General features: G+C 33.1%; 1 protein-coding gene across 1 annotated transcript; it reads left to right on the forward strand.

The window, feature by feature from the left end:
• The first annotated feature begins 1876 nt into the window (after positions 1–1876).
• On the forward strand, positions 1877–14712 carry LOC123661747 (putative phosphatidate phosphatase). Its single transcript, XM_045596690.1, has 6 exons — positions 1877–2110; positions 8439–8590; positions 9123–9320; positions 10961–11128; positions 12717–12893; positions 14469–14712. The coding sequence occupies exons 1-6, from the start codon at positions 2053–2055 to the stop codon at positions 14562–14564; spliced, it is 849 nt and encodes a 282-aa protein (XP_045452646.1). The 5' UTR covers positions 1877–2052; the 3' UTR covers positions 14565–14712.
• Positions 14713–17470: the final 2758 nt, after the last annotated feature.

Here is a 17470-nt window from a genome sequence, read left to right on the forward strand (position 1 = left end):
GCCTGTGAATTTAAAACTTGTCAATTTGAACAAGGCGTTCTAATTTATAAAGATTCAATTGATCAACTAGCGTAGCTAAGTGACAGCGATGAGTCACTATTCTCTTAACCTGAATATACCGTACTAGAAGTAATTATATACGTTTGAAGTTAAATGTAACGTCATAATTATATTTAAAGTTGTAATTATGAATAGTGTACTTGTACAATTTTTCTATTTAATTCTTTATATTTACTGCTTATTTATTTAAAAAAAAAATAATAATATTGAGACAGTAATTGTAAAGGTTTTTTTTGTTTTTTTTTTTTTTTTTTGTTTCATTATCTACATATTTGTGCATTTTATTTATTTTACTTTTTGGCCTACATTTTTTATAAGATCAATGTTTAAACTTATTTATCGTATGTAATTAGTATTTACACGCGTTCTTTGTTAACATAATTGTCAAGAATATATATATCAAGATAGTAAAAAATAATGTCAATTTGTAGTTATTAATACATGATTATAGTGTAGCGTTCAAATTAATGGCAACTAAGAAAAATGTATAATATTATCTATACTATGATAGTAAATAGAACTGTATTTTAAACACATATATATACAGTAAATTTATATTAGTTTTTAGAAATATTCGAACTAAAATAGATTAAAGTACAATTATGCTAGATTTTTAATATTTTTTTTTTTCATAAATTGACAGCAATTCAGCTAAGATATACTTTTAAAAAAATATCACGCTCATTTTTTTTAAATATTTATTTATAATTGTAGATAATAAATACCCAAGTCTTGAGGACAGGGGTCGTATTTTTACTCTGTGATATAGAATTGTAAATAAAAAAAATATTACAGTTTTATTAGTTTTAAGTAAATAGTATATATTTTATGAGTTTGTAAGTTTTCATGGGTGCATATTATGTAATAGAGAACATTTTGGTTCTGTCTTTCGATGTTTTTGCAGAAAAACGTTTTCTAATTGTAATATTTTTTGTTTGGAATGTCGCGTTGTACGTAAATTTGTTTGTGCCTTAAATGCTATACTTTTGCTATATATATTTTTTTTTTTCTTATTTATTGTCATTTGTAAACAACTTTTAACAACGGTGTGGTAAAAAAGATTAGTTTAAAATTTTATAAATATTTTATTTGTAAATGGCTATGTAGTTTATGATTTTTAAGTATATTTTAATGAACGTATAGTTAAAAAAAGTCTGTTGTTTTGTATAGAACACATGTAGGTACAACATTTACAATGCACCTAAATTATTTACACATAGAATAGTGAGCATACACTGCCTACCACTAGTTTATTTGGCAGCTATTTATTACTTTTTATAGAATAATTAGTATAAAAACACAAAAGAAAAATAAATACGTTTAAACTAACATTTCTTTTATTTAAAGCTTACTTATCTATATCCTTTTAGACTGTTGACCGAAACGTACAAATATTTTTCGCTAACAACGCCATCTGTCAGTATTTAAGTAAACTATTTCAAATATTCATATTAGTTAGAATCATTTTACACAGGTGGCGCTTATACTAAACTGCAGCGTAATGATAATAATTTAAGATAACTTACCAATGTGCTTAATTTTAAAAATAAGACTTTATCAATTTGTTATTGAGATCAAATTGGATTAAAATTTTACTGAGCTACTACATAATATTTTATTTTACGCCCACGTTCGACAGGTTGTGAATTTGTTTTCACTTTTGCATTTAGTCTACTTAATCTGAAATCTATGTCATTAAAAATACCGTTCAATTTGCAATAATAAAATAGCGAAGGTAGACTTTTCATACCGTAATGACGGCAGAAGTGACTAACGCCTACCTTTTATTATAGATTACATTTTATCATATCCTTTATCATTGAGAACTCTGCACGCGAAACGAACAGTTTCGTTCATACGTCGGAAAATAGTATTCTGTTGTTGTCAATTGCCCTTGTGTTAAATATGATCTGTGTGCTATAAATTCAAACACAACATTAACGGTGTAAAATAAATTTATGATTAAAATTTCATGTGTTTAATTAATAAACTATGGCTGTTGACAAAATGATATGGAAGATAATTTTGGACATCGTTGTGTTGGCGTGTGGTAAGTGATTTTTTTTTTATCATTTTTTCATTGAATACTCCAACTATCAAAAGGTATGTACTTAAGCCTTGTAAGTTTGACTTACTTTATACGAGTAGTTTAAGAGAGTAATGTTAGAGTAAATTATTCTCCTTACAATGAGCTAAATTCCTTTTTTTAATGAAGTAGGTACTCGTTTAAAGCCTATTTTTTTAGTGTTCGTATTTTCTTTATATAAATATCAGTCTTATCTTTTATATTAAATTTTAATGATCTTAAATGTTTTCGTTCTAGTTTCCGATAAAAAATTCAAATTTTGTTTTAATGTTGCTTATTAACCGACAGTGACACCTTTTTTGTCTTTTTGCTATGTTTTACATTTAATTTACAGCTGATTGATTTTATTTCACTGATATTATTGACCAATTTACTCATAATATTCTTAAAAAAGAGTTGTTTCTGCTGCATTCAGATTCTTCAACTTGAACCCCTGTAACCGAAAAAATTTACAATACATTCTGTGGGTCACAGCGTTATGTATGTATAGTAAAAGTATATTATATCTAGTAAAAAAAAACATTTTTTTTTACGTAGACAACACTGTATTTAGTTACACAAACAAATAAACTCGTCTTCTTTACTAAAACACACATGCTAATAAATTATATGTTACATATGAGTACTGTAGGCACATTATAACGTTACTTATGTACATCTGTGGTCGTCATACAAACACAATAAGTTAACTTAATTGCTTAGAAATATATTTCCTTATTTGTGACGAGCTTGTCTTTGAAACAAAGGTTAAAACGTAAAACTACAATCTGCCTTAAAAGACAAAATGTAAAAAAATGCTTACTCGTTGCCATTAACTGATAATTAGAATACTGTTGCATATAATCTACTTATATAAATGAAAATTAATCACTACGTTTTGAACGGCGAGACATCGGCTTTTTTTAAAGTTTTTCTTATACATATTTCGCAAAAAGTTCTTAGGGTGTAAAAAAATTAAGTAATTGAATAATTTCAAACAACGTAACTATATTACTACTTCACTCATTTGATCTTTCGTAAGACAGAACGTCTGTCGAGGCAGATAATTTAAAATGAAACCTACAATTAAATGTCAAATCAAACTAAACAAAAAGCAACTATTAGCTGTTAAATGGGTTATCAAATAAAGCAGAATTGCAAGCTTAAAGTTGTGAACCTCTAAAAAACACCCAACAATGTTTGTGGCTACAGTGGTACACATCAACTTATTGTTGATATTTATTTATAAAGAATGTCACGAAACTATACACAGTTTTGCAAAACGAAATAATAGTTTCGCATTGCAATAATGTAATTTGTCTTTAGGCACTTACCGAGACTATAAGAATATGCACATAAAAAACAACATATTATCGATAGCAATTTAGAAAGAAGACATGTGGTCACGTAAGTTTTGATAAGGGATACAAAACTGAACATTTGAAAATGTGTTTAAACAAGGCGCAATGTATCTTTGTAGATACCAATACGGAAGAGTCAGAGCACCGTAAAATTGCAAGTTCAATGTCAATAAACAACAATACTGACCAATACCTATTGAAGATCAAAATTAAAACATTTTAGATGTAATAAAATCTAGGCAATAGCAATTTTTTTTTTATTAAATAGATTACAAAACCGTAATTAATACGCTTCAGCCTGTAATATTCCACTACTGGGCATAGCCCTCTTTCGCCATGTTCGCCAAGGATCAGAGCTTAATCCAGCACGCTGCTCCAATGCGGGTTGGCGGATATATTAGTAACCCCTACTATGAGTAACGATCGCTATCAGGTGTACATGATAACAACCGGGACTGACGGCTTAACGTGCTCTCCGAGGCACGGTGGGGAGACCTACTTTATCCACTACAAGGACTGCACAAACACCCAGACCACGGCAAACACCGGTATGGCCAATACAAATGTTTGTCATGTGGGGGGATCGAACCCGCAGCTGCCAGCGCAACAGGATCCATCCATGGCTGTAACCGTTACGCCAACGCGGCGTCAATAATAGATACGTGTTGTACTTATTCGATTGTGTTAATATGGCAGACAGGTTTTTTAATTAGTTTTAATTAGTTAGTCTCTTAGCGAATAATAGTATCAAAAAGTACCGAATCTGTTTTTAAAGATGAGTTGATTATTTCTTTTCGCAGATACAAATCTAAAAATTGTAGTTTGTTAATTCAAGAGAAAAAGTTCTCAATGGCCTATTCGAACTCCTGCTGTAAGTGTATTCGTGACGTGTAACTTGTGTGAAAAAATACTTTATCCACTTATACTCCTACACAATACAATTTAAATCTCTTGACCGTTGTGGGGAAAATAAAATCATAATTAATCATCGATAAGTTCTGCTACAATGAATTTGTAGTAATTTAATAATTTATACGTTTTTGATTGAATTCGCAGATAAAATCGGTATAAATAGAATCAGCTAACGATAATAATGACTCATTTTCATTAGTAAATTACCAGAAATGTCAACAAACTCAACCTTGGTATCGGAAATTGATACTTCAGCGACCGTTACACAATGCTATAAGGAGCCACGCGCTTTTAAAGGTTTTTTTAGGTCTCATATATGAAATCCGTTAAGTAAGTAAAACAAAAAGCTATTTCGGCTTGGCTTCATACTTTATTGAACGAGAAGGTACTAACGATGTACAGTCGTGAAGTCAAGCAAATTGAGTTCATTCGAAATAACTTTCAGATATCGTTATTACTTATGTGAACTAATAAATAAATAATTTCATCCAATGCGTAGTCTTGGTCAATTCTTGTTTTCTAACTTAAAATTTCGAGTAGCCCGACTGGGGAAATACCTTACAGAAGATCATAGCTAAATAATAATGCTTTCAAGCAGTGTTGAGTTTCTGTGGACAGTAAGGTAGCGCCTATAAGGGTTACCTTTGGAAAATTTAGGGCACAGTAGGAAATTTCCCACTAAATATATGGAGAATCCCTACTGGGGTACCCTCAATCTTACGTTACGGAAGGCCACAGCTAAATAATACTGTTTTCAAGCAGTATTGTATTCCTGTTGGTGATAAGGTGACCAGAGTTCCTGGAGGGTGGATTGGGGACTGGGTCGGCAACGCCCTTGCGATGCTTCTGGTGTTGCAAACATCTATAAGCTACGGTAATCGCTTACCATCAGGTGAGCCGCCCGCTTGTTTGCCGACTTAGATATATAAAAAAAGCGCTTGTGATGCTCCTGGTATTATGTTTAGGTTTTTATAATTTACGCTATTTGCTCAACACAAGGTGCACCCGCTGCTTGTTTGCAACCTTATAAAATAAAAAAATAATAACAACTATATTCAGATCTTAAAATTACTCATCGGTTAGTAATGCATTCTAATTATAGATACCTACTAGCTGACCCCGCAAACGTTGTTTTTATATTATAAGCTGCTATGCCAAATAGGTTTCTTTTTTCTATACTGTACGTCTCTACGTAAGAACACTGAAACCACACGCAAATCTAGTAGTTTCTTGGCAACATTATGATTCAAATTAAAATGTTGAAGCTAAAACATTTAACATTATTATTTTAGTACTATACACATTGTATATGTCTTCTGCTGACAAACAAAGCTCCATGATACGTTTCAATAGATTTTTAGATTTATGATACTAGGTGACCCCGCAAATGTTGTTTTACTATATTTGTTATAAACCCCTTAACCCCCCTCCCCCATAACTTAGGGTTAAGAAAAATAGATGTTGGCCGATTCTCAGACCTACCCGATATGCACACAAAATTTCATAAATATCTATCCACCCGTTTCGGAGGAGTATTTTAACTAACATTGTGACACGAGAATTTTATATATAAGATATGTAGATTGTGAAATATCATTAGAAGAGAGATCATTAGAAGAAATATCATTTATTTTTTGTCTGAAATAAATGATTATTATTATTATTATTATTAGTCAATTTCATTTTGTGATTATGTTGTGAAAGATATTCATCATAATAAACATAAAGATTATTGACGTGAATATGACTCTCCTGTAAAGTGAAATTTTTCTACTTATATTAAGTTGTTAATCGAAGCTATTCCTAGAAATAAATAATAAAACAAATAACTCATCTTTTCTTTGAAGTTACGCACAACTTGTACTCCTATTGCATAAGATGTCTTTTATAATATTAAAATAATTGATTGACATTGATATTGCCAACCATGCGTATGAATACTTTACAGTCCATCGAATTTCCATAGCTAACTGGCCTTATATTGAGGACATAATTCAATAATCGCATTAGATTGTTGTATGTGTTTGAGGTTTTCCTTCCAATTGATTACTTGCACTTGAGCTACGATCGAACACGATGATGATGTTACAACGTTTAGACTAGCCCGTTGGCGCAGTTTGTAGTGGCCCTGCTTTCTGCCTGAGTCTGGGTGTAATTATGTATTATTTCCATGTATATTTATAAAAAAAATATTTAGCTATATCAGCTGGCTGTTTGTTACCTGTAACACAAGCATTAAGTTGCTTACCATAGGAACAGACGACTGTGAGTGAGTGTTATAAGATAAAAAAAAAGTTCTTCTGTTGGTTGGATTTCTTCGGATCAACAACACTGCTCGGTCTAAATAATATAGTCATCATCATCATTACAGCCTATACAATCCACTGCTGGATATAGGCCTCCACAAGTTTACGCCAAAAATAACGTGAACTCGTGTGTTTTGCCCATAGTCACCACGCTGGGCAGGCGGGTTGGTGACCGCAGTGCTGGCTTTGTCGCACCGAAGACGCTGCTGCCCGTCTTCGGCCTGTGTATTTCAAAGCTAGCAGTTGGATGGTTATCCCGCCACCGGTCGGCTTTTTAAGTTCCAATGTGGTAGTGGAACTGTGTTATCCCTTAGTCGCCTCTTACGACACCCACGGGAAGAGAGGGGATGGCTAAATTCTTTAGTACCGTAGCCACACAGTACCCGTAGCCACACAGTACAAATAATATAGTAAAACAGTAAAATTATTTTATTTTATTTATTTATTTTTATTTTGTTTTATTAGGAAAGCATACAGTCATATATTTTAACAATTGCTTTAAAACAAGGAAATATCTGAGCACCATTTAGTTGCTTTCGCAAGTACAATTATATAAAATGTTTTAAGATTAGATTAGAATACATTGCAGCTTCAGTCTCTCCACATCACCAGATTAATTTTAACAAATTGGCGTTCAAGTAACTATTTACTGTTAAATTGAAACTTTATAACACAATCAATAAATTTAACAAAAAAAAAATGATTGTTTTTTTTGCTTCATATTGAATTTCAAGTCTGGACTATTGAAAACGAAGTCTGGACTATTGAAAACTATCTTATCTATCTAACTCTACGTTATCTTGTATCGTCTAACAGGAAATACAAATTTTTCAAATAGATTACTGTTAATTGAAGATGAAGAACTATGTACACCATTATTAAATATAGTAATAATTGTGTTTTCGATAAAAATAGAACAATATCAATAATATTTTTATGTTTACTAAGAAATGTTATATCTTATCGTGATTTAGAGCTAATTAATGACATATTTTTAATGAGTTTTATGATACTAGTACTAGCTGTGCTCGCGACTTTGTCTGTGTTGAATTTAAAAAGAATATTGTTCAGTTCAAAGAGCTCCACAAGAACATTAAAGTGTTATAAACTGTCACTTATACTGTCACTCACTGTACTAAGTAGTTGAAGTTTAGATTGCTTCTGATAGTTCTGGAAGATTAAATTTTTTAAGTAATAGATTTTTATTTTCAATTATTTATTAAAACTGCATTTACATATTGTTACATCTTTTCGAAACGTGCAGGTTTCCTTGAATTGGGTTTTAAAAATTCAGTGACATCATCCCGGATTTGAGTCCGCGACAGTCTGGTATTTGCAACCAAACTATTTCGTTATCAATCTCGGAGTTTAAAGCCTCATATATAAGAGAGATGAGAAAACATTTTGACGTCACGGCTAAATTTCACTGATCTCAAATATCACGTTCCTGTGGTGAGAACGATAGCGATAGCTCTTGACGAGGGACTGCGACTAGGGTTGGCAACGCGCTAGCAATGCCACTATTGTTGCTGGGATCCATAAATTGCGATATCCGATTACCATCATCCAGTCCGCACGTTTGTCTACCATTGTACGAGTAACAAAAAAAAAATTTGAAATGTTGCAGTTATAACCCGCCCGGGACGATTTTATTGGCGTTTACCAGAGTTGTGGTCACACATTATAATCAATTATATTACTAATGTATTGACTCTATATACTCTTGATTTCCAGTTGCGGTACCCTTGTTAGTGATATATCTAAGTGCTGAACCTTATCGACGCGGCTACTTCGAAAACGATGTCTCGTTAATGTTGCCCTACAAAGAGCAAACAATATCAGAGGGCCTCCTAGCTGGTGTTGGATTCGCTTTGATTGCTGTTACGGTATGCCACTTAATTTTGGAACTAGTTTTTATTTTTATATATCTTATTGTAACCAAGGAATCGAAGAGAAAGCGAAATGTGGAAGTCTAGAATAATATAGGTTGTTCCAGAATATCATATAACTTATGATTACTGACACTTTGACTTATTATAAAACTATTTCACTATGTATAGATTTGCACAATATCTACCTGTTGTACTTACTTATGAATCTTAAATTTTTTATTAATCAATTTTATAATGACATAAATCTCTATTACACGATTGCCTATAAATTCTGAAATGCTTGCTCAACTTTCGTTTTCAAATGTGTTTTTTTCAGGCATCTGTTCGATGTTGCCATTTTTCTTTTTTTAATCTTTTTTATTTTAATGTTGCCTTTTTGTCCGAGTTTTTGTTTAGTTGTAAAGATGCTAACATACCGAAAAGCTCTCAATAATAAAACAATCAAAACATCGATTTCAGTGAAATATCAAATATTCAAAGATTTTCTGTGTCCACTATTCTACCCTTTTATCGTAAAATTTTTCAGGTACTAATTGTCGAAGTAGTACGTGACAAGCAAGGAAAAAATGTCGGTGAGAAGTTCCTATGCGCTTCTCGTATACCAGGGTGGGTTTGGGAGAGCTACACGACCATTGGTATATTTACTTTTGGAGCGGCGTGCCAGCAGCTGCTGGTGAATTCCGCTAAATACGTCATTGGCAGACTAAGACCGCACTTCTTTGATGTAAGTATTTTTATTTTAAAGCTGGTTAGTGCGTGACGAGAGCGTTACGAAAAGTGTGATATGATCAGGCGAGGCGAACGAAGCGAAAGAGGTGCGAGCACAGATTTTCTTTCTCTCTTTCTCTTAGCCAGTTACGTTTCGTATATTTAAGAAACAGTGCAGGCCTATTGCTAAAGAAGTATTACTTCAGTCGTGTGGTCTAAAGCATACTGTTTTTTTAACTAGATTTGTCGCTTCGTTTTTCCCGCGTTAAATACTAATTTCATGAGAATTTTGAAACAAAAATGTGTCTCTAGTAATTTCTTTATTTAACTGTATAGTTGTATACTCGTACATAATAAGTTTCCGCGTAAAAAAGTAACGACATTCATTTATCCTTACAAACTTTTGGGCTTTTTGTACAAGCTACTAAATGTACCAATTCGAAGTGTAAAGGGCAATACGCCTAAAAGTTCAAGACTAGAATTGGAGATAAAACTCCCGCGTTATTTTACCGAAGATTGCCAGTGGATATTCGGTTTCGTATATCTAAGAATCTTACCATTTAGACATCATCTCTTTTACTCAATTAGCTTTTTAATCAGCTTTCCCTTTCTACGTATTTTTCGTCCACTCCTCTATATGTTACCTTGTTACAAAGAATTGCTGCAGTGGTCAATTCCATTGGTTGACTCAGAGGCAAACAATTTTGATTCAAATAATAACTCCAATTTAAAAATTTAGCATGTTATAGTATTTTTATAAAATTGTAAGTGAATATTGGCAACACAAATGAGTTCACGCATTTTTGGCGCGAACTTGTGGAGGCCTATGTCCAGCAGTGGACTGTAATAGGCTGAAATGATGATGATGATGATGATGATGTGAGTGAATACAATAAAGTTCTTTATAATTAAAACAGGATAATAAGAACTCTTTGGTATATTTATTATCTGGTAATAAAAAATTATCTGGTTTATATTATAACGGTCGGGTATTTACATGTGAATACGTTTTCAACCGATAATATTGATCGGTATGCCTGAATGTGATAAGAAAACAATGCGTGTACTTGCTTAACGTGTGTAGTAGAAAATACAATATTTCACACGCAATAATATTTATAAATAATCTTACACTAAATTGAAATTCGAAATAGTCCAGTTGATTTATTTAATACGTGAAGCAAAAATGTATTTTTTTGTATTTAATCCTAGACTGGCGCTGCTAGCTTTTTATGTACGTTTGGTTTATTAATACAGTAAAGAAAAATATCATATAATATAAAAACCCCAAATCACAATAGATATAGATTCCAGATCATATCACATACACTACAGCGGGGTTACATCCTACTCTCATCATCATCACCACTTCAGCCTATTACAGTCCACTGCTGGACATAGGCCTCCACAAGTTCACGCCAAAAACGGCGTGAAGTTTGTTGCCCATAGTCACCGCGCTGGGCAGGCGGGTTGGTGACCGCAGGGCTGGCTTTGTCGCACCGAAGACGCTGCTGCCGTCTTTGACCCTACTCTATATATCTAGATCCTATCTATCATCCATCCTACTCCAATAGTCAGAAATTCCTTGTCCCAGTTGATTTTATTGCAGCTAAGTACAGTTAAAGCTATTTTAAAACTTTTCTTTGATATTTTCAGCTATGCCGACCGAGTCCAGCTGCGGGTTCAGATATAAGTCCAACCACCTACATCCAGGACTACTCGTGTACAAACCCAATGGCCGATCTCGCTCGCCAGACAGATATGAAACTTTCATTCCCGAGCGCGCATGCTAGCTTCGCTATGTACACAGCTGTGTTCTTCATTGTAAGTCCTTTCTTTGTAGCTACTTTAAATGGTAAAATATACGTTTCACACTCAACTGTCTTCAGTAAGATTTTTTATATATTGGGAGTCCAGACACACACACAATGCACAAGCACAAACGCCCAGGCCACGAAAAGCATCCGTATGGCCTACACAATTTTTTTTTTTTAATATTTACACAATACACACACGGTCATCTGTTCCTAAAGTAAGCAACTTAATGCTTGTGTTATAAGTAACAGCCGACTGGTATATAGCTACATTTTTTTTTTTCGATAAACATACTTATAAATAATACATATATAAATAAATATTTATATTACACCCAGACTCGGGGTGGGAATCGAACCCACGACCCTCGGAGCAGAAAGCAGGGTCACTACAAACTGCGCCAACGGGCTGGTCTAATGTTTGTTATGAGCGGGGATCGTACCCGCAAGTGTATGTCATAGCAAGATAACTATCTAGATGCTCAAATATTTTTATGGATCGCTTTATTTTTCTGTCAGATGTAGGAAGGCGGGCAAAAATACAGAGAACAATTTAAAATACTCTTTTTGATTTTTCTTTGTCAAATTACTGTTTTACACTTTAAAAAATATTGTATTTAAGAGATTTTTTTTTGTTTGATATTTTTTTATGCTATTATATAATATTGCCGCCATCAACTATCAAACATACAAACAAACTTTTTAATATTATCTCAAAAATCCGTTCCACCATCCACCATCCGTTCAAACCTGCATCTCCGACTCACCATGTCCGTGCTTTGGCTAATTAGGCTATGGAACAATGTACCCGCTAGGTCGAAATTTTTGATATGATTTTATATTCGGTTCTATGCGACCGCAGCGCAAAGAATTCATATCGCATATTACAATATATGAAACTTTTAATAGTTACGGGTGCTGTAAAGGACTCACGATAGGCGCAGATACATTGCTGATGGAGATCCATGTTCGATCCCGGCTGGAAAGGATTTTTGATATGATATTTAAAAAATTTAGTATTCCATCATGTGTGGGTAAAACAAAAATAAATAATACGATACTACGAGTATAAACAATAATATTGCCTTATGTGCCTTATGTATCGAATACTATTTGGACGTTTAAATAAATGAAAAAAAAAAAACGATTGTGCGTTAGACAACACGATTGAAGTAAAACTTCTTTAATTGCTCCTACAGTATATTACTTATTACTTCTTTGTTGTACACCTACTCACTATACTTTCTTGCACATACCAAGGTTGGCTGGTAGAAAATGCATCAGCGTTAAGCCCGCCTTTTGTACACACTTGTATTAGTGTAATTATTGTACAATGAAAAATTTAAATAAATAAATAATAAATACAGTAATATTAGGTATACGAAACATAACTCTCTCTTTCTATCTTTACTAATTTACATCTCCCGCTCAACTTCCGTTCGCCAGACCTGATCACACTTTTCGTAACGCTCTCGTCACGCATTCACCAGCTTACTCCCCAAGTCAAGTGTACGTAAAGAAGCTTTACTTCAAAAAAAAAACCAGCTTCATCTGTATTATTTTGTAAATTTTAAACATTTCCATATCCTTCCGACCAGTTCTATATCCAAGTGAAAGGCAAGTGGCGCGGTTCGAAGCTCCTGAGGCACGGGGTACAGTTCGCGGCGGCGACGGGCGCGTGGTACGTGGGGCTGTCGCGCGTGGTGGACCACATGCACCACTGGGGGGACGTGGCCGTGGGGTTCGCTGTCGGGGTGCTCTTCGGTGCTATTGTGGTATGTTATGGTGCTATTTTGGTATTTATACTGCTATTATGGTGCTTAGATATTTCCTTTTTTGAGAAATGGTTAAAATATATCACTGTATGCTTTCCTAATAAAATAAAATAAAATAAATTATATACTAAGTGTGGTACCATGATACGGAAACCAGGATCTTATGATGGGATTCCAGAGAAATCGAGGAAAAACCCTCAAAAATCCGCATATCTTTTTACTGGGTGTACCGATTTTGATGATCATTAATTTAATCGAAAGTCGATGTTTATCATGTGGTCACATTTAAATTTTATCGAGATCTGATTACAACTGAAGTAATCTTTTTTTTTTTTTATATCTAGACAATACACACACGGTCGTCTGTTCCTAAAGTAAGCAACTTAATGCTTGTGTTATAGGTAACAGCCGACTGGTATATAGGCTACATATTTTTTTTTTTCGATAAACATACTTATAAATAATACATATATAAATATATAAATAAATATTTATATTACACCCAGACTCGGGGTGGGAATCGAACCCACAACCCTCGGAGCAGAAAGCAGGGTCAATACAAACTGCGCCAACGGGCTAGTCAAATAATACTAGTAATCTTTGATAATGCGTATTTACGTTGTATTACTTGTCGATGTAATTGAAGTCGGTTTTTTTTCGTTCGCCAGCTAACACAATTATAAACATCTGTGATTGTATTGTGCATTTTTTTAGACCCCTGACTGACTTATTTTCATTCTTAATTTTAAAAAAATCAGAATCGAATTTGTAAATTTTGTACTAAGCTAACACACAGAACTAACTCTTCTGATCATTATAGTAAATCTTAAATTATAAACTTACTAGCTTTTACCGGCGGCTTCGCTTGCATTGATTTTTTTTAAATAAAAGTATCTTATAAAAAAATATGTGTACAAAGTTTCATGATGATCGGTTGAGTAGTTTTCCCGTGAAAGCGTAACAAACAAACTTACATTCACATTTATAATATTATGTAGCGATAGACAATCAAATACCTGTCATTTTATTTATTTATTACGTTGACAAACAATATTCACAATAAAGTTTTACATAAAAAAGTACAGACTTACAATATAACGACGCCGCGTTGGCGCAGCGGTCACAGCCATGGATTGTACCCGTTGTGCTGGCGGTTGCGGGTTCGATCCCCGCACATGACAAACATTTGTATTGGCCATACAGGTGTTTGCCGTGGTCTGGGTGTTCGTTCAGTCCTTGTGGGTCTCCCCACCGTGCCTCGGAGAGCACGTTAAGCCGTCGGTCCCGGTTGTTATCATATATCCCTGATAGCGATCGTTACTCATAGTAGGAAATATATCCGCCAACCCGCATTAGAGCAGCGTGGTGGATTAAGCTCTGATCCTTCTCCTACATGGGGAAAGATGCCTATGCCCAACAGTGGGATATTACAGGCTGAAGCACTTACAATATAAACATTATTAATTGTGACACCAACACTGTCAACTCCAGATTACATATTTTATGTCATACAGACCAATGTAGTTTGTATGGTAATTATATGTTTATTTTAATGTATGAATTTTTTGTTTACAGTTTGTATATGTATTGAAACCGAAGAAGTACGGAATTCCAGGGTCGTGGGAGACAACGCAGCCCCAAATGTTGCCGAGACCGGTGCTCGCACGGTGATCTACCGTTAAATAGTATATATGTATATAAATAATTAAATAATTTTGATCAGAAAACAGACTGTTTATGGACGGTGATACTTTTATATGAGATTATATATAGCTACCAAAACATATTAGACAAAATAAATGTATTTTGTAACTCTTGACAGATAATTTTTTTTCGTATAATATTTTCGATACAGTCAACTGTCAAAGATAGCTATTGTAGGCCTCATAATTGTGTTTGATGGCATACGAAAAAAAAACGACTTCAATTACATGGACCAGTAATGCGCATTATTAGAAATAATGATATCGATCAAATTTAAACGGGACCGTGTGACAAGCTCTAACTTTCGATTGAAATCCGAATCATCGGAATCGGTCCACCCGGTAAGAAATTCTGAGGTAACCATAGATCAAGACTTTATCTATGGAGGTAACAAACATTAAAAAAATACAATCGAATTTAGAACCTCACCCTTCTTTGAAGTCCGTTAAAAAGTTCTTTGAATCGTCATTTTAAAGATTAATATTATTAAGGCGATACTACCATTTCCTATTACATTAGCTCTTGCATTCAAATCGAGAAAAGTAGAGACGATATTTCGCTGGGCATAAATGGGAAAGTGGGGGGAGGGGTAAGTACAGGCAGTATACATCGTAGGACGATTCTTGCCCGCCATAAAAATATTGATAATATCTTAAAATAACGACATGGGTTTATTGACATTTAAATTATTATTTATTCAGGCATTAGTTTTGTAAGATGAGAAAATGTATGGTGTTAGTTCTCGACAAATTCGTCAAACAATGCCCATAATTTATAATTATTTTGTGTACGGCGATCCGATCCTTCTTTTGAAAAACACTGTTGTGACTTTACTAGCTGTCTTTCTTTAAGTGACTAACGAAATATAGCTGTAGGAATACTTGAACTTTTTAATATTCGACTTTATTTATATTATTATTTTGTCATAATACAATATCAAAAATGATCAAATATGGCTGTTAAAAATAAACTATAATATACCTAATCTTTGCTTTAAGTATTTAATGTTTTGTTATTTATAAAAATGTTAATACGACTTAAACTATCCCCAGTATTGTTATTAATTTAGACTGTATATATATAAATAAATTAAAATAAATTAATTGTAGTTTTATTTTGAAAAAAAAATATAGTGACCAAATTTTCTTAAGAAGTTAGATAATAAATACGCGGAATTGTACAACATATGTAACACCATGTATAGTAAATGAAGAAATACTTCAGGATTGCGAAACAACTAAATAGTGTGAAACAAATGAAACTGACACTCAGTGAGTGATATGCTGCTGAGAGTAACTTTAGACAACACTTTAAGTAATGTAAAATTTATTTATAGTATTATACCAACATTTATTATACTGTAATTTTAAAAAAAGAAAAAAATATTTTTTTGCACTTTATTACTCTGTAGAATAGTCTTGGTCAGTGGACTCGCGTCGATTTTTAGAGACTATAAGGCTAGTTCTTAAGTTTTCTGAAGTTGCAGTGATATGCCGATGTATGTTTAGAAAAAAAAATTAAAAAATATGGAATAACAAAAGGACGGAAATTATGAGCCTGTGGACATATCACTTACATAAAAAAAAAATTACTTTACCAATACAAATAGCAAGAGTTAATTTATGATTACAGTATTTTCCTATTTCAAATAACTATAATTTGATAAATAAATAAAACATTTAATTCTAAAACATCATGGTAATCGTTTTTAAGGAGTAATCTCCATTCACATCTCGGAGTTGACAAACGCGTTTTTTTGTCTTGGTGAGCAGTAATGTACGGGGCAATGCCACGAGCAGTTTTGTTATCAAAGTGATAAGTTGATACATGGGTGATAACAATGTAGGATGAGTACACTGATGATGACATTAGTATTCAAATAATTACAAAATTCTTTAGCAAATTCAGGTCCAAACAATGTTACACATCATATGATTTTTTAATTTTTTTTAATATATTTATGCTACCACCCGCTCTGGTGTAGTTGTGCGAGAAGTCGTCTAAATACCGACGGTTTGCGGGTTCGATTCCTACTCGGGATGAATATTTATATTTATACAAATATATCTTTCCGGTTTGGAAGTCACCCCACCGTGCCTCAGAGAGCACGCTAAGCCGTCGGTTCCGATTGTTATCATAAATACCTGATAGCGATCGTTACTCATATGTCGTGTATTCCCTACTATGAGTGCTCGTTACTATTACATATTTAAAATGCGTAATTGAAGACTTTATATTTTATTTAGAAAAGTTTTATGGGTTCGGCCGTAGCTGGATGAGCTGTACCTTACTATTTAATTACCAAACGTAATAATAATAATATTAACTTACTTCACAGTTGTAATAAAGCCAATAAGGCTTTATTTTAATTCTTTAGAAATGAAAAACTAACTGATCTCTAAATTTCGCCAAACATCCATTTTAATTCAAAATATAAAAAATAAATATACACGTGTTACTTCAAGTTATTATAATGTAATTAAATATAATTTTGCATAAGATCTAACCCGTAGCGACCTTTTAGTGATAAATGACAGGGCAAACGTATAAAACAGCAGATTATGAAAAAAACCGCTGGCATGAATGTTATTAAATAATAAATAAAATATTTAGTTATTGCTACTGATTACCACACACGTGCGTACCCTCTGTGGGGTATTTGCCCAACCTTGACGAAGTTAATAACATAATTTATAAATTTATAATACAAGTAATAAAATTAAATATGCATTTAGTAACTTTTGAAAATATAATTACCAAAAAAATGCGCATAACAATGCAATATGCATTTTCGATTCATGCATGCACAGAAGACGCATGTAATCGAGTCATTTTCGAATGAAGATCGAAGTTTGAAGTTTGTCTACCCGTAC

This window comes from Melitaea cinxia, chromosome 17, assembly GCF_905220565.1.
Source record: "Melitaea cinxia chromosome 17, ilMelCinx1.1, whole genome shotgun sequence".
In the NCBI taxonomy this organism is placed as follows: domain Eukaryota; kingdom Metazoa; phylum Arthropoda; class Insecta; order Lepidoptera; family Nymphalidae; genus Melitaea; species Melitaea cinxia.